Source organism: Callionymus lyra, chromosome 18 (genome assembly GCF_982586985.1).
Source record: "Callionymus lyra chromosome 18, fCalLyr1.hap1.1, whole genome shotgun sequence".
Classification (NCBI taxonomy): domain Eukaryota; kingdom Metazoa; phylum Chordata; class Actinopteri; order Syngnathiformes; family Callionymidae; genus Callionymus; species Callionymus lyra.
Window position 1 is genome coordinate 11,115,691 of NC_141835.1, and position 24,714 is coordinate 11,140,404.

General features: G+C 37.4%; 5 protein-coding genes and 1 long non-coding RNA gene across 6 annotated transcripts; 5 read left to right on the forward strand and 1 right to left on the reverse strand.

Annotated features, from left to right (window-relative positions):
• The first annotated feature begins 4,035 nt into the window (after nucleotides 1-4,035).
• On the forward strand, nucleotides 4,036-6,129 carry LOC148060456 (uncharacterized). The gene is made up of 5 exons (XM_087780405.1): nucleotides 4,036-4,460; nucleotides 4,540-4,605; nucleotides 4,689-4,833; nucleotides 4,913-5,020; nucleotides 5,090-6,129. The coding sequence occupies exons 1-5, from the start codon at nucleotides 4,036-4,038 to the stop codon at nucleotides 5,135-5,137; spliced, it is 792 nt and encodes a 263-aa protein (XP_087636531.1). The 3' UTR covers nucleotides 5,138-6,129.
• Nucleotides 6,130-8,234: 2,105 nt separating this feature from the next.
• LOC148060457 (uncharacterized) lies at nucleotides 8,235-9,441 on the forward strand. Its single transcript, XM_087780409.1, has 6 exons — nucleotides 8,235-8,265; nucleotides 8,337-8,755; nucleotides 8,839-8,904; nucleotides 8,988-9,132; nucleotides 9,212-9,319; nucleotides 9,409-9,441. The coding sequence occupies exons 2-6, from the start codon at nucleotides 8,337-8,339 to the stop codon at nucleotides 9,439-9,441; spliced, it is 771 nt and encodes a 256-aa protein (XP_087636535.1). The 5' UTR covers nucleotides 8,235-8,265.
• A 3,206-nt stretch (nucleotides 9,442-12,647) lies between these two features.
• Nucleotides 12,648-14,524, forward strand: LOC148060458 (uncharacterized). The gene is made up of 3 exons (XM_087780410.1): nucleotides 12,648-13,066; nucleotides 13,150-13,215; nucleotides 13,299-14,524. The coding sequence occupies exons 1-3, from the start codon at nucleotides 12,648-12,650 to the stop codon at nucleotides 13,453-13,455; spliced, it is 642 nt and encodes a 213-aa protein (XP_087636536.1). The 3' UTR covers nucleotides 13,456-14,524.
• Nucleotides 14,525-16,705: 2,181 nt separating this feature from the next.
• On the reverse strand, nucleotides 16,706-23,974 carry LOC148060459 (uncharacterized). The gene is made up of 3 exons (XR_015709304.1): nucleotides 23,944-23,974; nucleotides 22,741-22,909; nucleotides 16,706-17,111 (listed from the first exon to the last, which is right to left on the reverse strand). It is a non-coding gene; the product is annotated as an uncharacterized LOC148060459 (long non-coding RNA).
• On the forward strand, nucleotides 17,120-17,824 carry LOC148060460 (lymphoid enhancer-binding factor 1-like). The gene is made up of 5 exons (XM_087780353.1): nucleotides 17,120-17,142; nucleotides 17,222-17,287; nucleotides 17,371-17,515; nucleotides 17,595-17,702; nucleotides 17,777-17,824. Exons 1-5 carry the CDS (start codon nucleotides 17,120-17,122, stop codon nucleotides 17,822-17,824), a joined length of 390 nt encoding a protein of 129 aa, XP_087636479.1.
• Nucleotides 21,031-22,746, forward strand: LOC148060461 (uncharacterized). Its single transcript, XM_087780354.1, has 3 exons — nucleotides 21,031-21,449; nucleotides 21,533-21,598; nucleotides 21,682-22,746. The coding sequence occupies exons 1-3, from the start codon at nucleotides 21,031-21,033 to the stop codon at nucleotides 21,836-21,838; spliced, it is 642 nt and encodes a 213-aa protein (XP_087636480.1). The 3' UTR covers nucleotides 21,839-22,746.
• Nucleotides 23,975-24,714: the final 740 nt, after the last annotated feature.

Sequence of the window (24,714 nt, forward strand, 5' to 3'; positions counted from 1 at the left end):
TCCCCAGTATTAGGTTGAAATAAACTACAAATACTGAGACTGTAAGTGTATGTTTGTTAAAATTAATTAAAATTGATTACGTGATTAAATTATTAGCTTAATATATTTCCAAAATGACATGAACTGTTCTAATGAATATATATCCATTGTTCCTGTTACTCCACGTAATGTTTTGATGTTTATTAGTGGATTGGATCATAAACAGCCCATAATAATGCACCTGACAACATATACTGCATTTCTAGCTGCTCTCAACTGTTTATTTTATTAAGTGTTAAATACAAACCTTGTCAAATTAGCACCTTACTCTTTAATTTATGAGCCACTGGCAATATTTTTCATTTCCCTTTTTCTGTCTTCATCTCAGGTAATACAGAGTATTTTATACCTTGTATCTCCAGACGCCTGAAGAAGGTAACGACACGTTTCTACTCAAAGAGTATTTATTAAAGAATTATAAATGACATTTTCAAATTATTACACAGATGCTTTCCACGGGTGACTTTCGTGTTGCAAGTCTGAGCGGTTTCTCTCCGGCCTGGACGGATCCGAGCGAGGAGTTGGACACTGTCCTCTCGACGCTGCAGGAAATGTTCGGGGATCTTCCGTCCGTTTCCGTCTCTGCTCCTGAAATCGACTTCGAGGAGATGTTTAAACTCCTGGATGAAGTCGAGGCCCTGGAGCCACGAGAAGACTCGCCAACTTGCGACCTCGACCCGCTCCAGTGTGGATCCCCGACATTGGTGCCGTCCTACAGACCGGTACTGTTGGAGAATACTGTTGGGCAGTACCATCCGGTCCCGACAGAAGGGGGATGGATGGACGGTGGGGCCCCCCCGGGGTTCTGGGTGCAGCTTCCATCCATGAAGGCTCATCCCTTAATGCATGGAAACACAACCTTTTTGTAAATGTCACACAAGTTTTGTCTCCTTTTTGTACATTTTTTTTAATTTTGATTCTAAATATAATTTTTCAATCTCATTCCAGCAACAACCAGAACGTCCCCCTGACCTCCGACCCCTCTCCTTCTCTGCCTCAGGCCTGCGCTTCTCAGTAAGTTCTCTCGCTTTTTTACTTTTCCAAAAATTCACTCATAAAACTGATCTAATGTTGTCGATGACCTGATGTTCCACCAGATGCTGTTGTGGCAAAAAAACAAAACCCTACGTAAAGAGACCACCAAACGCCTTCATGGTGTTCATGAGGGAGAACAGAGGGATGGTGAAAGACACATTGAGGCCTAAAGATAGTGCCGAGACTAACACCATCCTGGGGCACATGGTGAGTGTCTAGAACACAGCCGGATTTGAACAAGTCCGAAAAGCTCTTGTTTGACGACCTGTCTTCCCTGTTTCTACAGTGGCGGACGTTGTCGTCGCAGGACAAAGATTACTACCTTCAGATGGCAAACGATGAGAGAAGAATCCACGCCGAGAAACACCCGGAGTGGTCGGCGTGTAACAATTATGTAAGTAACTTTATTTTCTCTCTTTTTATCTCTTTGTATTTTGTTAATCTTTATGTTTCTGTGTGCAGGGGAGGAAACACAAGAGGGAGAGAAAGAAGAAAAAGCTTATCGTCTAAAGCCGTCGTTTTAACTTCTGTACATATGTTTATAGTAAATAAATTATTTTTAATCAAAAAGTGTTTTTGAATGATGATGTTGTCCACGTCAGGAATCGACAACCTTTATTGTGTAAAGAGCCATTTACGGGTCGCGTCCCGCCAAAATAAAACTCAGTTTGACGGATAAACTGAATCTTAAACAGCTAATAGTCCTATAAAGTATATTTTACAAAAACAGGAAGAATAAAATGATAAACTAATAAATAGTCTCTTTTTAACTTCCACCAATGTAGTGTCTTCTGAAAGTTTAACTCTATATTCTCCAGAAAACATTTTGGACAAATTAAAAAATAATAATAATAAAAAGCTAACGCTAGTGGAGGAGCTACTTCAAACATTACTTCTAAACTTCAGATTTATATTCACCTCCAGGATCTTCTGAGGGAGAGCAGCAGCACCCGGAACAGCACCTAAAATAAATATGATAAAAACAAAATTCAATTTTCAGGTTTCATGGTAAATGGATAATTAAGTAAATATAAAACAGAAAGTAGATATTTCTTCTCAACAAATACAACTTTTTCCTCATGTCTATTTATTCTAATTTTATGAAAAAATTATTTGGATCTTCAATCGGTTCTAACTTGTTGTGTTCCTGTTTGGTTTCTCTACGTAAAATTGAAAATGAAGTAATTTTTACATTTTTAATCGATGTTTGCTGCAGCAAAATGACGTATTAATGTGTAATAGACACATCAAAACTTATAACCAAATACGATCTTTCCTCACATGTTCTTTTCGAGCTTCTCAAGGATTATTATTAATAATTATCTTTATGGACATAACACGTTTCATACTGAGAGTAACGACACTATTATTTATATTATAGTAAAAAACAAACATAATTTAACAATAAGAAACAGCACCAAAAACATTATATGATAAAAAACAAGATTTAATTAAGTAGATTGGGTTAAACTTTAGCGTCACACCCGATATACTGCCCCCTGCTGGACACATTTGAAAAACAAAACGGGGGTAAGTGAAAAACTACTCCTAAAAAGGTGTTTTTCGAGTAATAATGAAAAATTCAATTACAATCGATGTTTAATAACTAACCTCTATCTACTAGGTTCTGGTAGTGAGTGACACATGGGCGACAAATTGGGTGAAATACGGCGGCGTTAGCTTAGCTACATGCTAACGTCATGCTACAGAGGTGGGATTAAAATAAACGAAAAAGATACGAAAATAATAAGTCAAATTGATAGATTTATTAAACTATATGCACGATAGTGAGATATAATGTATATTTGCACGTGTAGCGACACAAGGATCTCAACAGGATAACACGCTGACACCAGCACGTGGACGAACGCTCGCTTCTGATTGGCTGAACACCTGTACCTGCGTCACTGATGACGTCCACGAGGCCTTTGATGCGTTTTTACAGAAGCGATATAAAATGTAATTTCCACCTGGAATTAACGTATTTCGCATCGGACCTTCGGTAAGTAACACCTTTTTCCAATTGACTCCATCTTAGCTCGGTTTTAGGCACATTTTTGCTAACAATCCCACAACTGATCCAACGTCACTCAACACACACGTCAATACAAACTACTTTTAATGTGATTTTAAATGTATATGACTCGTTTAAATCAGGCTTTAACTTAATTACTTTGACATGTTAATTAAAACAGCAAGATATGTTATAAATATAAATGTATTTATTTGTACAAGTAAGAAAATAATTCTACACAGAAAATGTATTACCACAGATCAAGGTTAGTAACGTCCCAATAATACACGTTGCCTGGAAAGTGTTGTTTCAACAGTTAAGGTTTATGTTTTAAATTTGGTTAAAAAATATTTTATCTGAAACTCATTTGTATTTATTTATCAAAATAGATCAACTGTTTCTGTTTATTTACTATAAATGGTCAATTTCCCCAGTATTAGGTTGAAATAAACTACAAATACTGAGACTGTAAGTGTATGTTTGTTAAAATTAATTAAAATTGATTACTTTAAAATTAAAATAAAAACAACATTAAACAAGTCATGTGATTGAATTATTAGCTTAATATATTTCCAAAATGACATGAACTGTTCTAATGAATATATATCCATTGTTCCTGTTACTCCATGTAATGTTTTGATGTTTATCAGTGGATTGGATCATAAACAGCCCATAATAATGCACCTGAAACATATACTGCATTTCTAGCTGCTCTCAACTGTTTGTTTTATTAAGTGTTAAATATAAATCTTGTCAAATTAGCCCCTTACACTTTAATTTATGAGCCACTGGCAATATTTTTAATTTCCTTTTTCTTTCTTCATCTCAGGTAATACAGAGTATTTTATACCTTGTATCTCCAGACGTCTGAAGAAGGTAACGACACGTTTCTACTCAAAGAGTATTTATTAAAGAATTATAAATGACATTTTCAAATTATTACACAGATGCTTTCCACAGTTGACTTTCGTGTTCCAAGTCTGAGCGGTATCTCTCCGGCCTGGACGGATCCGAGCGAGGAGTTGGACACTGTCCTCTCGACGCTGCAGGAAATGTTCGGGGATCTTCCGTCCGTTTCCGTCTCTGCTCCTCAAATCGACTTCGAGGAGATGTTTAAACTCCTGGATGAAGTCGAGGCCCTGGAGCCACGAGAAGACTCAGCCTCTGTACTTGTCGACCTCGACCCGCTCCAGTGTGGAGCCCCGACATTGGTGCCGTCCTACAGACCGGTACTGTTGGAGAATACTGTCGGGCAGTACCATCCGGTCCCGACAGCAGAGAGATGGATGGACGGTGGGGCCCCCCCGGGGTTCTGGGTGCAGCTTCCACCCATGAAGGCTCATCCCTTCATGCATGGAAACACAACCTTTTTGTAAGTGTCACACAAGTTGTCTCCTTTTTGTACATTTTTTAATTCTGATTCTAAATATAATTTTTCAATCTCATTCCAGCAACAACCAGAACGTCCCCCTGACCTCCGACCCCTCTCCTTCTCTGCCTCAGGCCTGCGCTTCTCAGTAAGTTCTCTCGCTTTTTTAATTTTCCAAAAATTCACTCATAAAACTGATCTAATGTTGTCGATGACCTGATGTTCCACCAGATGCTGTTGTGGCAAAAAACCAAAACCCTACGTAAAGAGACCACCGAACGCCTTCATGGTGTTCATGAGGGAGAACAGAGGGATGGTGAAAGACACATTGAGGCCTAAAGATAGTGCCGAGACTAACACCATCCTGGGGCACATGGTGAGTGTCTAGAACACAGCCGGATTTGAACAAGTCCGAAAAGCTCTTGTTTGACGACCTGTCTTCCCTGTTTCTACAGTGGCGGACGTTGTCGTCGCAGGACAAGAATTACTATCTTCAGATGGCAAACGATGAGAGAAGAATCCACGCCGAGAAACACCCGGAGTGGTCGGCGTGTAACAATTATGTAAATAACTTTATTTTCTCTCTTTTTATCTCTTTGTATTTTGTTAATTTTATGTTTCTCTGTGTGCAGGGGAGGAAACACAAGAGGGAGAGAAAGAAGAAGAATCTTATCATCTAAAGCCGCCGTTTTAACTTCTGTACATATGTTGATAGTAAATAAATTATTTTTAATCAAAAAGTGTTTTTGAATGATGATGTTGTCCACGTCAGGAATCGACAACCTTTATTGAGTAAAGAGCCATTTACGGGTCGTTTCCCGCCAAAATAAAACTCAGTTTGACGGATAAACTGAATCCTAAACAGCTAATAGTCCTATAAAGTATATTTTACAAAAACAGGAAGAATAATAAAAAAAACTAATAAATAGTCTGTTTTAAACATGTAGCTTCTTCTGAAAGTTTAACTCTTTATTCTCCAGAAAACATTTTGGACGTATTAAAAAACTAAATAATAAAAAGCTAATGCTAGTGGAGGAGCTACTTCAAACATTACTTCTAAACAATCAACTACTTATTCTAAATTTTTAAAAATGGTGGAGAAATTACAATTGAAATCTGGCGCCATCTTGTAACAAATTAGTGGATGAAAAAGCAATCAACCTGCCTGAGGAGGATTTCTCGAAAGACAAGGACATGATGACACTGTTGGGGCGTCATAGCTCAGATGGTAGAGTGGTTGCCTGCAGTCCAAAAGCTTGCAGGTTCAATCCCAGCTCCAGACAAGCTTGTGTCGTTGTGTCCCTGAGCAAAGACACTTTACCCTGATTGCTCCTGATGGTAGACTTGGCGCAAATGTGCAGCCTACTCCCATCAGTATGTGTGAATGGCTGTAAAAAAGCACTACCGAATTTCCCCTCGCGGGACTAATAAGGGATTCTAAAAAAAAAATAAAAAAGAAAGTCATCGACACATTTGTGGATCAAAAGTTCAAAGGGATGGAAGTGAAAGATGATACGAACCTTGAAGAGCATCTTCTCGCCGTTCAGACCGAAGTTCAAACCAAGCTTTTGAGACTGACGCAGGAAATGGAATCGGGCGCGGCGGGTCATCTGCTCGACTGTTACCACGGCCAGATTTATATCCACCTCCAGGATCTTCTGCGGGAGAGCAGCAGCACCCGGAACAGCATCAAAAAAGGAATATGATTTAAAACAAGATTCAATTTTCAGGTTTCATGGTAAATGGATAATTAAGTAAATACAAAACAGAAAGTAGATATTTCTTCTCAACAAATACAACTTTTTCCTCGTGTCTATTTATTCTTATTTTATGAAAAAAACATTTGGATCTTCAATCGGTTCCAACTTGCTGTGTTCCTGTTTGGTTTCTCTACATAAAATTGAAAATGAAGTAATATTTACATTTTTAATCGATGTTTGCTGCAGCAAAATGACGTAAAAATGTGTAATAGACACATAAACACTTATTACCAAATACGATCTTTCCTCACATGTTCTTTTCGAGCTTCTCAAGGATTATTATTAATAATTATCTTTATGGACATAACACGTTTCATACTGAGAGTAACGACACTATTATTTATATTATAGTAAAAAACAAACATAATTTAACAATAAGAAACAGCACCAAAAACATTATATGATAAAAAACAAGATTTAATTAAGTAAATTGGGTTTAAACTTTAGCGTCACACCCGATATACTGCCCCCTGCTGGACACCATTTGAAAAACAAAACGGGGGTAAATGAAAAACTACTCCTAAAAAGGTGGTTTTCGAGTAATAATGAAAAATTCAATTACAATCGATGTTTAATAACTAACCTTTATCTACTAGGTTCTGGTAGTGAGTGACACATGGGCGAAAAATTGGGTGAAATACGGCGGCGTTAGCTTAGCTACATGCTAACGTCATGCTACAGAGGTGGGATTAAAATAAACGAATAAGATACGAAAATAAAAAGTCAAATTGATAGATTTATTAAACTATATGCACGATAGTGAGATATAATGTATATTTGCACGTGTAGCGACACAAGGATCTCAACAGGATAACACTGTGGTCAACGTTGACAAGTGTAACTAGTTTCAGTGTTAGCCGAGTGACAAGTACACACTTGAATCAAAACTTAAATGTTCGAAGATAAGGTCACGAATAAATCGTCCAAGACATGAAACGAATAAACGACAAAAAAACGGTCACTCACAGAACATCGAGTCGTTACCGATGTACGAAAACATGACGCGAGGACACCTGCACGTGGACGAACGCTCGCTTCTGATTGGCTGAACACCTTAACCTGCGTCACTGATGACGTCCACGAGGCCTTTGATGCGTTTTTACAGAAGCGATATAAAATGTAATTTCCACCTGGAATTAACGTATTTCGCATCGGACCTTCGGTAAGTAACACCTTTTTTCAATTGAGTCCATCTTAGCTCGGTTTTAGGCACATTTTTGCTAACAATCCCACAACTGATCCAACGTCACTCAACACACACGTCAATACAAACTACTTTTAATGTGATTTTAAATGTATATGACTCGTTTAAATCAGGCTTTAACTTAATTACTTTGACATGTTAATTAAAACGGCAAGAGATATTATAAATATAAATGTATTTATTTGTAGAAGTAAGAAAATAATTCTACACAATTCTTTACCACAGATCAATGTTAGTAACATCCCAATAATACACGTTGCCTAGAAAGTGTTGTTTCAACAGTTAAGGTTTATGTTTCTATTTTGGTTAAAAAATATTTTATCTGAAATTTATTTGTACTTATTTATCAATATAGAAACACTGTATGTATTTATTTACTATAAATGGTCAATTTCCCCAGTATAAGGTTGAAATAAACTACAAATACTGAGACTGTAAGTGTATGTGTGTTAAAATTAATTCAATTTGATTACTTTAAAATAAAAATAAAAAACAACATTAAACAAGTCACGTGATTGAATTATTAGCTTAATATATTTCCAAAATGACATGAACTGTAACAACAAATATATATCCATTGTTCTTGTTACTCCACGTTATGTTTTGATGTTTATCAGTGGATTGGATCATAAACAGCCCATAATAATGCACCTGACAACATATACTGTATTTCTAGCTGCTCTCAACTGTTTGTTTTATTAACTGTTAAATATAAATCTTGTCAAATTAGCACCTTAAACTTTAATTTATGAGCCACTGGCAATATTTTTTATTTCCTTTTTCTGTCTTCATCTCAGGTAATACAGAGTATTTTATACCTTGTATCTCCAGACGCCTGAAGAAGGTAACGACACGTTTCTACTCAAAGAGTATTTATTAAAGAATTATAAATGACATTTTCAAATTATTACACAGATGCTTTCCACGGTTGACTTTCGTGTTCCGAGTCTGAGCGGTTTCTCTCCGGCCTGGACGGATCCGAGCGAGGAGTTGGACACTGTCCTCTCGACGCTGCAGGAAATGTTCGGGGATCTTCCGTCCGTTTCCGTCTCTGCTCCTCAAATCGACTTCGAGGAGATGTTTAAACTCCTGGATGAAGTCGAGGCCCTGGAGCCACGAGAAGACTCGCCAACTTGCGACCTCGACCCGCTCCAGTGTGGAGCCCCGACATTGGTGCCGTCCTACAGACCGGTACTGTTGGAGAATACTGTCGGGCAGTACCATCCGGTCCCGACAGCAGAGAGATGGATGGACGGTGGGGCCCCCCCGGGGTTCTGGGTGCAGCTTCCATCCATGACGGCTCATCCCTTAATGCATGGAAACACAACCTTTTTGTAAGTGTCACACAAGTTTTGTCTCCTTTTTGTACATTTTTTTTTATTCTGATTCTAAATATAATTTTTCGATCTCATTCCAGCAACAACCAGAACATCCCCCTGACCTCCGACCCCTCTCCTTCTCTGCCTCAGGCCTGCGCTTCTCAGTAAGTTCTCTCGCTTTTTTACTTTTCCAAAAATTCGCTCATGAAACTGATCTAATTTTGTCGATGACCTGATGTTCCACCAGATGCTGTTGTGGCAAAAAACCAAAACCCTACGTAAAGAGACCACCAAACGCCTTCATGGTGTTCATGAGGGAGAACAGAGGGATGGTGAAAGACACATTGAGGCCTAAAGATAGTGCCGAGACTAACACCATCCTGGGGCACATGGTGAGTGTCTAAAACACAGCCGGATTTGAACAAGTCCGAAAAGCTCTTGTTTGACGACCTGTCTTCCCTGTTTCTACAGTGGCGGACGTTGTCATCGCAGGAAAAAGATTACTACCTTCAGATGGCAAAGGATGAGAGAAGAATCCACGCCGAGAAACACCCAGAGTGGTCGGCGTGTAACAATTATGTAAGTAACTTTATTTTCTCTCTTTTTATCTCTTTGTGTTTTGTTAATCTTTTTGTTTTTTTCTCTGTGTGCAGGGGAGGAAACACAAGAGGGAGAGAAAGAAGAAGAATCTCATCATCTAAAGCCGCCGTTTTAACTTCTGTACATATGTTGATAGTAAATAAATTATTTTTAATCAAAAAGTGTTTTTGAATGATGATGTTGTCCACGTCAGGCATCCACAACCTTTATTGAGTAAAGAGCCATTTAAGGGTCACGTCCCGCCAAAATAAAACTCAGTTTGACGGATAAACTGAATCCTAAACAGCTAATAGTCCTATAAAGTATATTTTACAAAAACAGGAAGAATAAAATGATAAACTAATAAATAGTCTCTTTTTAACTTCAACCAATGTAGTGTCTTCTGAAAGTTTAACTCTTTATTCTCCAGAAAACATTTTGGACAAATAAAAAGCTAAATAATAAAAATCTAATGCTAGTGGAGGAGCTACTTCAAACATTACTTCTAAACAATCAACTACTTATTCTAAATTTTTAAAAATGGTGGAGAAATTACAATTGAAATCTGGCGCCATCTTGTAACAAATTAGTGGATGAAAAAGCAATCAACCTGCCTGAGGAGGATTTCTCGAAAGACAAGGACATGATGTCACTGTTGGGGCGTCATAGCTCAGATGGTAGAGTGGTTGCCTGCAGTCCAAAAGCTTGCAGGTTCAATCCCAGCTCCAGACAAGCTTGTGTCGTTGTGTCCCTGAGCAAAGACACTTTACCCTGATTGCTCCTGATGGTAGACTTGGCGCAAATGTGCAGCCTACTCCCATCAGTATGTGTGAATGGCTGTAAAAAAGCACTACCGAATTTCCCCTCGCGGGACTAATAAGGGATTCTAAAAAAAAAATAAAAAAGAAAGTCATCGACACATTTGTGGATCAAAAGTTCAAAGGGATGGAAGTGAAAGATGATACGAACCTTGAAGAGCATCTTCTCGCCGTTCAGACCGAAGTTCAAACCAAGCTTTTGAGACTGACGCAGGAAATGGAATCGGGCGCGGCGGGTCATCTGCTCGACTGTTACCACGGCCAGATTTATATCCACCTCCAGGATCTTCTGCGGGAGAGCAGCAGCACCCGGAACAGCATCAAAAAAGGAATATGATTTAAAACAAGATTCAATTTTCAGGTTTCATGGTAAATGGATAATTAAGTAAATACAAAACAGAAAGTAGATATTTCTTCTCAACAAATACAACTTTTTCCTCGTGTCTATTTATTCTTATTTTATGAAAAAAACATTTGGATCTTCAATCGGTTCCAACTTGCTGTGTTCCTGTTTGGTTTCTCTACATAAAATTGAAAATGAAGTAATATTTACATTTTTAATCGATGTTTGCTGCAGCAAAATGACGTAAAAATGTGTAATAGACACATAAACACTTATTACCAAATACGATCTTTCCCCGCATGTTCTTTTCGAGCTTCTCAAGGATTATTATTAATAATTATCTTTATGGACATAACACGTTTCATACTGAGAGTAACGACACTATTATTTATATTATAGTAAAAAACAAACATAATTTAACAATAAGAAACAGCACCAAAAACATTATATGATAAAAAACAAGATTTAATTAAGTAAATTGGGTTTAAACTTTAGCGTCACACCCGATATACTGCCCCCTGCTGGACACCATTTGAAAAACAAAACGGGGGTAAATGAAAAACTACTCCTAAAAAGGTGGTTTTCGAGTAATAATGAAAAATTCAATTACAATCGATGTTTAATAACTAACCTTTATCTACTAGGTTCTGGTAGTGAGTGACACATGGGCGAAAAATTGGGTGAAATACGGCGGCGTTAGCTTAGCTACATGCTAACGTCATGCTACAGAGGTGGGATTAAAATAAACGAATAAGATACGAAAATAAAAAGTCAAATTGATAGATTTATTAAACTATATGCACGATAGTGAGATATAATGTATATTTGCACGTGTAGCGACACAAGGATCTCAACAGGATAACACTGTGGTCAACGTTGACAAGTGTAACTAGTTTCAGTGTTAGCCGAGTGACAAGTACACACTTGAATCAAAACTTAAATGTTCGAAGATAAGGTCACGAATAAATCGTCCAAGACATGAAACGAATAAACGACAAAAAAACGGTCACTCACAGAACATCGAGTCGTTACCGATGTACGAAAACATGACGCGAGGACACCTGCACGTAGACGAAAGCTCGCTTCTGATTGGCTGAACACCTTAACCTGCGTCACTGATGACGTCCACGAGGCCTTTGATGCGTTTTTACAGAAGCGATATAAAATGTAATTTCCACCTGGAATTAACGTATTTCGCATCGGACCTTCGGTAAGTAACACCTTTTTTCAATTGAGTCCATCTTAGCTCGGTTTTAGGCACATTTTTTCTAACAATCCCACAACTGATCCAACGTCACTCAACACACACGTCAATACAAACTACTTTTAATGTGATTTTAAATGTATATGACTCGTTTAAATCAGGCTTTAACTTAATTACTTTGACATGTTAATTAAAACGGCAAGAGATATTATAAATATAAATGTATTTATTTGTAGAAGTAAGAAAATAATTCTACACAATTCTTTACCACAGATCAATGTTAGTAACATCCCAATAATACACGTTGCCTAGAAAGTGTTGTTTCAACAGTTAAGGTTTATGTTTCTATTTTGGTTAAAAAATATTTTATCTGAAATTTATTTGTACTTATTTAACAATATAGAAACACTGTATGTATTTATTTACTATAAATGGTCAATTTCCCCAGTATAAGGTTGAAATAAACTACAAATACTGAGACTGTAAGTGTATGTGTGTTAAAATTAATTCAATTTGATTACTTTAAAATAAAAATAAAAAACAACATTAAACAAGTCACGTGATTGAATTATTAGCTTAATATATTTCCAAAATGACATGAACTGTAACAACAAATATATATCCATTGTTCTTGTTACTCCACGTTATGTTTTGATGTTTATCAGTGGATTGGATCATAAACAGCCCATAATAATGCACCTGACAACATATACTGTATTTCTAGCTGCTCTCAACTGTTTGTTTTATTAAGTGTTAAATATAAATCTTGTCAAATTAGCACCTTAAACTTTAATTTATGAGCCACTGGCAATATTTTTCATTTCCTTTTTCTGTCTTCATCTCAGGTAATACAGAGTATTTTATACCTTGTATCTCCAGACGTCTGAAGAAGGTAACGACACGTTTCTACTCAAAGAGTATTTATTAAAGAATTATAAATGACATTTTCAAATTATTACACAGATGCTTTCCACGGTTGACTTTAGTGTTCCGAGTCTGAGCGGTTTCTCTCCGGCCTGGACGGATCCGAGCGAGGAGTTGGACACTGTCCTCTCGACGCTGCAGGAAATGTTCGGGGATCTTCCGTCCGTTTCCGTCTCTGCTCCTCAAATCGACTTCGAGGAGATGTTTAAACTCCTGGATGAAGTCGAGGCCCTGGAGCCACGAGAAGACTCGCCAACTTGCGACCTCGACCCGCTCCAGTGTGGAGCCCCGACATTGGTGCCGTCCTACAGACCGGTACTGTTGGAGAATACTGTCGGGCAGTACCATCCGGTCCCGACAGCAGAGAGATGGATGGACGGTGGGGCCCCCCCGGGGTTCTGGGTGCAGCTTCCACCCATGACGGCTCATCCCATCATGCATGGAAACACAACCTTTTTGTAAGTGTCACACAAGTTTTGTCTCCTTTTTGTACATTTTTTTAAATTCTGATTCTAAATATAATTTTTCGATCTCATTCCAGCAACAACCAGAACGTCCCCCTGACCTCCGACCCCTCTCCTTCTCTGCCTCAGGCCTGCGCTTCTCAGTAAGTTCTCTCGCTTTTTTACTTTTCCAAAAATTCACTCAAAAAACTGATCTAATGTTGTCGATGACCTGATGTTCCACCAGATGCTGTTGTGGCAAAAAACCAAAACCCTACGTAAAGAGACCACCGAACGCCTTCATGGTGTTCATGAGGGAGAACAGAGGGATGGTGAAAGACACATTGAGGCCTAAAGATAGTGCCGAGACTAACACCATCCTGGGGCACATGGTGAGTGTCTAGAACACAGTCGGATTTGAACAAGTCCGAAAAGCTCTTGTTTGACGACCTGTCTTCCCTTTTTCTACAGTGGCGGACATTATCGTCGCAGGACAAAGATTACTATCTTCAGATGGCAAACGATGAGAGAAGAATCCACGCCGAGAAACACCCAGAGTGGTCGGCGTGTAACAATTATGTAAGTAACTTTATTTTCTCTCTTTTTATCTCTTTGTGTTTTGTTAATCTTTTTGTTTTTTTCTCTGTGTGCAGGGGAGGAAACACAAGAGGGAGAGAAAGAAGAAGAATCTTATCATCTAAAGCCGCCGTTTTAACTTCTGTACATATGTTGATAGTAAATAAATTATTTTTAATCAAAAAGTGTTTTTGAATGATGATGTTGTCCACGTCAGGCATCCACAACCTTTATTGTGTAAAGAGCCATTTACGGGTCACGTCCCGCCAAAATAAAACTCAGTTTGACGGATGAACTGAATCCTAAATAGCTAATAGTTCTATAAAGTATATTTTACAAAAACAGGAAGAATAAAATGATAAACTAATAAATAGTCTGTTTTAAACTTCAACCAATGTAGTGTCTTCTGAAAGTTTAACTCTATATTCTCCAGAAAACATTTTGGACAAATTAAAAAAAAAAAAAAAAAAAGCTAATGCTAGTGGAGGAGCTACTTCAAACATTACTTCTAAACAATCAACTACTTATTCTAAATGTTTAAAAATGGTGAAGAAATTAAAATTGAAATCTGGCGCCATCTTGTAACAAATTAGTGGATGAAAAAGCAATCAACCTGCCTGAGGAGGATTTCTCGAAAGACAAGGACATGATGACACTGTTGGAAATTAAACTCATCGACACATTTGTGGATCAAAAGTTCAAAGGGATGGAAGTGAAAGATGATACGAACCTGAAAAGCATCTACTAGCTCTTCAGACCGAAGTTCAAACCAAGCATTTGAGTTTGACGCAGGAAATGGAATCGGGCGCGGCGGGTCATCTGCTCGACTGTTACCACGGCCAGATTTATATCCACCTCCAGGATCTTCTGAGGGAGAGCAGCAGCACCCGGAACAGCACCTAAAATAAATATGATAAAAACAAAATTCAATTTTCAGGTTTCATGGTAAATGGATAATTAAGTAAATACAAAACAGAAAGTAGATATTTCTTCTCAACAAATACAACATTTTCCTCATGTCTAGTTATTCTAATTTTATGAAAAAATTACTTGGATCTTCGATCGGTTCTAACTTGTTGTGTTCCTGTTTGGTTTCTCTACGTAAAATTGAAAATGAAGTAATTTTACATTTTTAATCCATGTTTGCTGCAGCAAAATGACGTATTAATGTGTAATAGACACATAAAAACTCATAACCAAATACGATCTTTCCTCACATGTTCTTTTCGAGCTTCTCAAGGATTATTAATAATAATGATCTTTATGGACATAACACGTTTCATACTGAGAGTAACGACACTATTATTTATATTATAGTAAAAAACAAACATTATTTAACAATAAGAAACAGCACCAAAACATTACTATGTTAAAAAACAAGATTTAATTAAGTAAATTGGGTTTAAACTTTAGCGTCACACCCGATATACTGCCCCCTGCTGGACACCATTTGAAAAACAAAACGGGGGTAAATGAAAAACTACTCCTAAAAAGGTGGTTTTCGAGTAATAATGAAAAATTCAATTACAATCGATGTTAAATAACTAACCTTTATCTACTAGGTTCTGGTAGTGAGTGACACATGGGCGACAAATTGGGTGAAATATGGCGGCGTTAGCTTAGCTACATGCTAACGTCATGCTACATAGGTGGGATTAAAATAAACGAATAATCTTCGAAAATAAAAAGTCAAATTGATAGATTTATTAAACTATATGCACGATAGTGAGATATAATGTATATTTGCACGTGTAGCGACACAAGGGTCTCAACAGGATAACAAGGTGGTCAACGTTGACAAGTGTAACTAGTTTCAGTGTTAGCCGAGTGACAAGTACACACTTGAATCAAAACTTAAATGTTCGAAGAGAAGGTCACGAATAAATCGTCCAAGAAATGAAACGAATAAACGACAAAAAAAACGGTCACTCACCGAACACCGAGTCCTTACGATGTACGAAAACATGACGCGATGACACCTGCACGTGGACGAACGCTCGCTTCTGATTGGCTGAACACCTTAACCTGCGTCACTGATGACGTCCACGAGGCCTTTGATGCGTTTTTACAGAAGCGATATAAAATGTAATTTCCACCTGGAATTAACGTATTTCGCATCGGACCTTCGGTAAGTAACACCTTTTTCCAATTGAGTCCATCTTAGCTCGGTTTTAGGCACATTTTTGCTAACAATCCCACAACTGATCCAACGTCACTCAACACACACGTCAATACAAACTACTTTTAATGTGATTTTAAATGTATATGACTCGTTTAAATCAGGCATTAACTTAATTACTTTGACATGTTAATTAAAACAGCAAGATATGTTATAAATATAAATGTATTTATTTGTACAAGTAAGAAAATAATTCTACACAGAAAATGTATTACCACAGATCAATGTTAGTAACGTCCCAATAATACACGTTGCCTGGAAAGTGTTGTCTCAACAGTTAAGGTTTATGTTTTAATTTTGGTTAAAAAATATTTTATCTGAAACTCATTTGTATTTATTTATCAAAATAGATCAACTGTTTCTGTTTATTTACTATAAATGGTCAATTTCCCCAGTATTAGGTTGAAATAAACTACAAATACTGAGACTGTAAGTGTATGTGTGTTAAAATTAATTAAAATTGATTACTTTTAAATAAAGAAAAACAACATTAAACAAGTCATGTGATTGAATTATTAGCTTAATATATTTTCAAAATGACATGAACTGTTCTAATGAATATATATCCATTGTTCCTGTTACTCCATGTAATGTTTTGATGTTTATCAGTGGATTGGATCATAAACAGCCCATAATAATGCACCTGACAACATATACTGTATTTCTAGCTGCTCTCAACTGTTTGTTTTATTAAGTGTTAAATATAAATCTTGTCAAATTAGCACCTTACACTTTAATTTATGAGCCACTGGCAATATTTTTAATTTCCTTTTTCTGTCTTCATCTCAGGTAATACAGAGTATTTTATACCTTGTATCTCCAGACGCCTGAAGAAGGTAACGACACGTTTCTACTCAAAGAGTATTTATTAAAGAATTATAAATGACATTTTCAAATTATTACACAGATGCTTTCCACGGTTGACTTTCGTGTTCCAAGTCTGAGCGGTATCTCTCCGGCGTGGACGGATCCGAGCGAGGAGTTGGACACTGTCCTCTCGACGCTGAAGGAAATGTTCGGGGATCTTCCGTCCGTTTCCGTCTCTGCTCCTCAAATCGACTTCGAGGAGATGTTTAAACTCCTGGATGAAGTCGAGGCCCTGGAGCCACGAGAAGACTCAGCCTCTGTACTTGTCGACCTCGACCCGCTCCAGTGTGGAGCCCCGACATTGGTGCCGTCCTACAGACCGGTCCTGTCAGAGAATACTATCGGGCAGTACCATCCGGTCCCGACAGCAGAGAGATGGATGGACGGTGGGGCCCCCCCGGGGTTCTGGGTGCAGCTTCCATCCATGACGGCTCATCCCTTAATGCATGGAAACACAACCTTTTTGTAAGTGTCACACAAGTTTTGTCTCCTTTTTGTACATTTTTTTTTATTCTGATTCTAAATATAATTTTTCGATCTCATTCCAGCAACAACCAGAACATCCCCCTGACCTCCGACCCCTCTCCTTCTCTGCCTCAGGCCTGCGCTTCTCAGTAAGTTCTCTCGCTTTTTTACTTTTCCAAAAATTCGCTCATGAAACTGATCTAATTTTGTCGATGACCTGATGTTCCACCAGATGCTGTTGTGGCAAAAAACCAAAACCCTACGTAAAGAGACCACCAAACGCCTTCATGGTGTTCATGAGGGAGAACAGAGGGATGGTGAAAGACACATTGAGGCCTAAAGATAGTGCCGAGACTAACACCATCCTGGGGCACATGGTGAGTGTCTAAAACACAGCCGGATTTGAACAAGTCCGAAAAGCTCTTGTTTGACGACCTGTCTTCCCTGTTTCTACAGTGGCGGACGTTGTCATCGCAGGAAAAAGATTACTACCTTCAGATGGCAAAGGATGAGAGAAGAATCCACGCCGAGAAACACCCAGAGTGGTCGGCGTGTAACAATTATGTAAGTAACTTTATTTTCTCTCTTTTTATCTCTTTGTGTTTTGTTAATCTTTTTGTTTTTTTCTCTGTGTGCAGGGGAGGAAACACAAGAGGGAGAGAAAGAAGAAGAATCTCATCATCTAAAGCCGCCGTTTTAACTTCTGTACATATGTTGATAGTAAATAAATTATTTTTAATCAAAAAGTGTTTTTGAATGATGATGTTGTCCACGTCAGGCATCCACAACCTTTATTGAGTAAAGAGCCATTTAAGGGTCACGTCCCGCCAAAATAAAACTCAGTTTGACGGATAAACTGAATCCTAAACAGCTAATAGTCCTATAAAGTATATTTTACAAAAACAGGAAGAATAAAATGATAAACTAATAAATAGTCTCTTTTTAACTTCAACCAATGTAGTGTCTTCTGAAAGTTTAACTCTTTATTCTCCAGAAAACATTTTGGACAAATAAAAAGCTAAATAATAAAAATCTAATGCTAGTGGAGGAGCTACTTCAAACATTACTTCTAAACAATCAACTACTTATTCTAAATTTTTAAAAATGGTGGAGAAATTACAATTGAAATCTGGCGCCATCTTGTAACAAATTAGTGGATGAAAAAGCAATCAACCTGCCTGAGGAGGATTTCTCGAAAGACAAGGACATGATGTCACTGTTGGGGCGTCATAGCTCAGATGGTAGAGTGGTTGCCTGCAGTCCAAAAGCTTGCAGGTTCAATCCCAGCTCCAGACAAGCTTGTGTCGTTGTGTCCCTGAGCAAAGACACTTTACCCTGATTGCTCCTGATGGTAGACTTGGCGCAAATGTGCAGCCTACTCCCATCAGTATGTGTGAATGGCTGTAAAAAAGCACTACCGAATTTCCCCTCGCGGGACTAATAAGGGATTCTAAAAAAAAAATAAAAAAGAAAGTCATCGACACATTTGTGGATCAAAAGTTCAAAGGGATGGAAGTGAAAGATGATACGAACCTTGAAGAGCATCTTCTCGCCGTTCAGACCGAAGTTCAAACCAAGCTTTTGAGACTGACGCAGGAAATGGAATCGGGCGCGGCGGGTCATCTGCTCGACTGTTACCACGGCCAGATTTATATCCACCTCCAGGATCTTCTGCGGGAGAGCAGCAGCACCCGGAACAGCATCAAAAAAGGAATATGATTTAAAACAAGATTCAATTTTCAGGTTTCATGGTAAATGGATAATTAAGTAAATACAAAACAGAAAGTAGATATTTCTTCTCAACAAATACAACTTTTTCCTCGTGTCTATTTATTCTTATTTTATGAAAAAAACATTTGGATCTTCAATCGGTTCCAACTTGCTGTGTTCCTGTTTGGTTTCTCTACATAAAATTGAAAATGAAGTAATATTTACATTTTTAATCGATGTTTGCTGCAGCAAAATGACGTAAAAATGTGTAATAGACACATAAACACTTATTACCAAATACGATCTTTCCCCGCATGTTCTTTTCGAGCTTCTCAAGGATTATTATTAATAATTATCTTTATGGACATAACACGTTTCATACTGAGAGTAACGACACTATTATTTATATTATAGTAAAAAACAAACATAATTTAACAATAAGAAACAGCACCAAAAACATTATATGATAAAAAACAAGATTTAATTAAGTAAATTGGGTTTAAACTTTAGCGTCACACCCGATATACTGCCCCCTGCTGGACACCATTTGAAAAACAAAACGGGGGTAAATGAAAAACTACTCCTAAAAAGGTGGTTTTCGAGTAATAATGAAAAATTCAATTACAATCGATGTTTAATAACTAACCTTTATCTACTAGGTTCTGGTAGTGAGTGACACATGGGCGAAAAATTGGGTGAAATACGGCGGCGTTAGCTTAGCTACATGCTAACGTCATGCTACAGAGGTGGGATTAAAATAAACGAATAAGATACGAAAATAAAAAGTCAAATTGATAGATTTATTAAACTATATGCACGATAGTGAGATATAATGTATATTTGCACGTGTAGCGACACAAGGATCTCAACAGGATAACACTGTGGTCAACGTTGACAAGTGTAACTAGTTTCAGTGTTAGCCGAGTGACAAGTACACACTTGAATCAAAACTTAAATGTTCGAAGATAAGGTCACGAATAAATCGTCCAAGACATGAAACGAATAAACGACAAAAAAACGGTCACTCACAGAACATCGAGTCGTTACCGATGTACGAAAACATGACGCGAGGACACCTGCACGTAGACGAAAGCTCGCTTCTGATTGGCTGAACACCTTAACCTGCGTCACTGATGACGTCCACGAGGCCTTTGATGCGTTTTTACAGAAGCGATATAAAATGTAATTTCCACCTGGAATTAACGTATTTCGCATCGGACCTTCGGTAAGTAACACCTTTTTTCAATTGAGTCCATCTTAGCTCGGTTTTAGGCACATTTTTTCTAACAATCCCACAACTGATCCAACGTCACTCAACACACACGTCAATACAAACTACTTTTAATGTGATTTTAAATGTATATGACTCGTTTAAATCAGGCTTTAACTTAATTACTTTGACATGTTAATTAAAACGGCAAGAGATATTATAAATATAAATGTATTTATTTGTAGAAGTAAGAAAATAATTCTACACAATTCTTTACCACAGATCAATGTTAGTAACATCCCAATAATACACGTTGCCTAGAAAGTGTTGTTTCAACAGTTAAGGTTTATGTTTCTATTTTGGTTAAAAAATATTTTATCTGAAATTTATTTGTACTTATTTAACAATATAGAAACACTGTATGTATTTATTTACTATAAATGGTCAATTTCCCCAGTATAAGGTTGAAATAAACTACAAATACTGAGACTGTAAGTGTATGTGTGTTAAAATTAATTCAATTTGATTACTTTAAAATAAAAATAAAAAACAACATTAAACAAGTCACGTGATTGAATTATTAGCTTAATATATTTCCAAAATGACATGAACTGTAACAACAAATATATATCCATTGTTCTTGTTACTCCACGTTATGTTTTGATGTTTATCAGTGGATTGGATCATAAACAGCCCATAATAATGCACCTGACAACATATACTGTATTTCTAGCTGCTCTCAACTGTTTGTTTTATTAAGTGTTAAATATAAATCTTGTCAAATTAGCACCTTAAACTTTAATTTATGAGCCACTGGCAATATTTTTCATTTCCTTTTTCTGTCTTCATCTCAGGTAATACAGAGTATTTTATACCTTGTATCTCCAGACGTCTGAAGAAGGTAACGACACGTTTCTACTCAAAGAGTATTTATTAAAGAATTATAAATGACATTTTCAAATTATTACACAGATGCTTTCCACGGTTGACTTTAGTGTTCCGAGTCTGAGCGGTTTCTCTCCGGCCTGGACGGATCCGAGCGAGGAGTTGGACACTGTCCTCTCGACGCTGCAGGAAATGTTCGGGGATCTTCCGTCCGTTTCCGTCTCTGCTCCTCAAATCGACTTCGAGGAGATGTTTAAACTCCTGGATGAAGTCGAGGCCCTGGAGCCACGAGAAGACTCGCCAACTTGCGACCTCGACCCGCTCCAGTGTGGAGCCCCGACATTGGTGCCGTCCTACAGACCGGTACTGTTGGAGAATACTGTCGGGCAGTACCATCCGGTCCCGACAGCAGAGAGATGGATGGACGGTGGGGCCCCCCCGGGGTTCTGGGTGCAGCTTCCACCCATGACGGCTCATCCCATCATGCATGGAAACACAACCTTTTTGTAAGTGTCACACAAGTTTTGTCTCCTTTTTGTACATTTTTTTAAATTCTGATTCTAAATATAATTTTTCGATCTCATTCCAGCAACAACCAGAACGTCCCCCTGACCTCCGACCCCTCTCCTTCTCTGCCTCAGGCCTGCGCTTCTCAGTAAGTTCTCTCGCTTTTTTACTTTTCCAAAAATTCACTCAAAAAACTGATCTAATGTTGTCGATGACCTGATGTTCCACCAGATGCTGTTGTGGCAAAAAACCAAAACCCTACGTAAAGAGACCACCGAACGCCTTCATGGTGTTCATGAGGGAGAACAGAGGGATGGTGAAAGACACATTGAGGCCTAAAGATAGTGCCGAGACTAACACCATCCTGGGGCACATGGTGAGTGTCTAGAACACAGTCGGATTTGAACAAGTCCGAAAAGCTCTTGTTTGACGACCTGTCTTCCCTTTTTCTACAGTGGCGGACATTATCGTCGCAGGACAAAGATTACTATCTTCAGATGGCAAACGATGAGAGAAGAATCCACGCCGAGAAACACCCAGAGTGGTCGGCGTGTAACAATTATGTAAGTAACTTTATTTTCTCTCTTTTTATCTCTTTGTGTTTTGTTAATCTTTTTGTTTTTTTCTCTGTGTGCAGGGGAGGAAACACAAGAGGGAGAGAAAGAAGAAGAATCTTATCATCTAAAGCCGCCGTTTTAACTTCTGTACATATGTTGATAGTAAATAAATTATTTTTAATCAAAAAGTGTTTTTGAATGATGATGTTGTCCACGTCAGGAATCGACAACCTTTATTGTGTAAAGAGCCATTTACGGGTCACGTCCCGCCAAAATAAAACTCAGTTTGACGGATGAACTGAATCCTAAATAGCTAATAGTTCTATAAAGTATATTTTACAAAAACAGGAAGAATAAAATGATAAACTAATAAATAGTCTGTTTTAAACTTCAACCAATGTAGTGTCTTCTGAAAGTTTAACTCTATATTCTCCAGAAAACATTTTGGACAAATTAAAAAAAAAAAAAAAAAAAGCTAATGCTAGTGGAGGAGCTACTTCAAACATTACTTCTAAACAATCAACTACTTATTCTAAATGTTTAAAAATGGTGAAGAAATTAAAATTGAAATCTGGCGCCATCTTGTAACAAATTAGTGGATGAAAAAGCAATCAACCTGCCTGAGGAGGATTTCTCGAAAGACAAGGACATGATGACACTGTTGGAAATTAAACTCATCGACACATTTGTGGATCAAAAGTTCAAAGGGATGGAAGTGAAAGATGATACGAACCTGAAAAGCATCTACTAGCTCTTCAGACCGAAGTTCAAACCAAGCATTTGAGTTTGACGCAGGAAATGGAATCGGGCGCGGCGGGTCATCTGCTCGACTGTTACCACGGCCAGATTTATATCCACCTCCAGGATCTTCTGAGGGAGAGCAGCAGCACCCGGAACAGCACCTAAAATAAATATGATAAAAACAAAATTCAATTTTCAGGTTTCATGGTAAATGGATAATTAAGTAAATACAAAACAGAAAGTAGATATTTCTTCTCAACAAATACAACATTTTCCTCATGTCTAGTTATTCTAATTTTATGAAAAAATTACTTGGATCTTCGATCGGTTCTAACTTGTTGTGTTCCTGTTTGGTTTCTCTACGTAAAATTGAAAATGAAGTAATTTTACATTTTTAATCCATGTTTGCTGCAGCAAAATGACGTATTAATGTGTAATAGACACATAAAAACTTATAACCAAATACGATCTTTCCTCACATGTTCTTTTCGAGCTTCTCAAGGATTATTAATAATAATGATCTTTATGGACATAACACGTTTCATACTGAGAGTAACGACACTATTATTTATATTATAGTAAAAAACAAACATTATTTAACAATAAGAAACAGCACCAAAACATTACTACGTTAAAAAACAAGATTTAATTAAGTAAATTGGGTTTAAACTTTAGCGTCACACCCGATATACTGTCCCCTGCTGGACACCATTTGAAAAACAAAACGGGGGTAAATGAAAAACTACTCCTAAAAAGGTGGTTTTCGAGTAATAATGAAAAATTCAATTACAATCGATGTTAAATAACTAACCTTTATCTACTAGGTTCTGGTAGTGAGTGACACATGGGCGACAAATTGGGTGAAATATGGCGGCGTTAGCTTAGCTACATGCTAACGTCATGCTACATAGGTGGGATTAAAATAAACGAATAATCTTCGAAAATAAAAAGTCAAATTGATAGATTTATTAAACTATATGCACGATAGTGAGATATAATGTATATTTGCACGTGTAGCGACACAAGGGTCTCAACAGGATAACAAGGTGGTCAACGTTGACAAGTGTAACTAGTTTCAGTGTTAGCCGAGTGACAAGTACACACTTGAATCAAAACTTAAATGTTCGAAGAGAAGGTCACGAATAAATCGTCCAAGAAATGAAACGAATAAACGACAAAAAAAACGGTCACTCACCGAACACCGAGTCCTTACGATGTACGAAAACATGACGCGATGACACCTGCACGTGGACGAACGCTCGCTTCTGATTGGCTGAACACCTTAACCTGCGTCACTGATGACGTCCACGAGGCCTTTGATGCGTTTTTACAGAAGCGATATAAAATGTAATTTCCACCTGGAATTAACGTATTTCGCATCGGACCTTCGGTAAGTAACACCTTTTTCCAATTGAGTCCATCTTAGCTCGGTTTTAGGCACATTTTTGCTAACAATCCCACAACTGATCCAACGTCACTCAACACACACGTCAATACAAACTACTTTTAATGTGATTTTAAATGTATATGACTCGTTTAAATCAGGCATTAACTTAATTACTTTGACATGTTAATTAAAACAGCAAGATATGTTATAAATATAAATGTATTTATTTGTACAAGTAAGAAAATAATTCTACACAGAAAATGTATTACCACAGATCAATGTTAGTAACGTCCCAATAATACACGTTGCCTGGAAAGTGTTGTCTCAACAGTTAAGGTTTATGTTTTAATTTTGGTTAAAAAATATTTTATCTGAAACTCATTTGTATTTATTTATCAAAATAGATCAACTGTTTCTGTTTATTTACTATAAATGGTCAATTTCCCCAGTATTAGGTTGAAATAAACTACAAATACTGAGACTGTAAGTGTATGTGTGTTAAAATTAATTAAAATTGATTACTTTTAAATAAAGAAAAACAACATTAAACAAGTCATGTGATTGAATTATTAGCTTAAT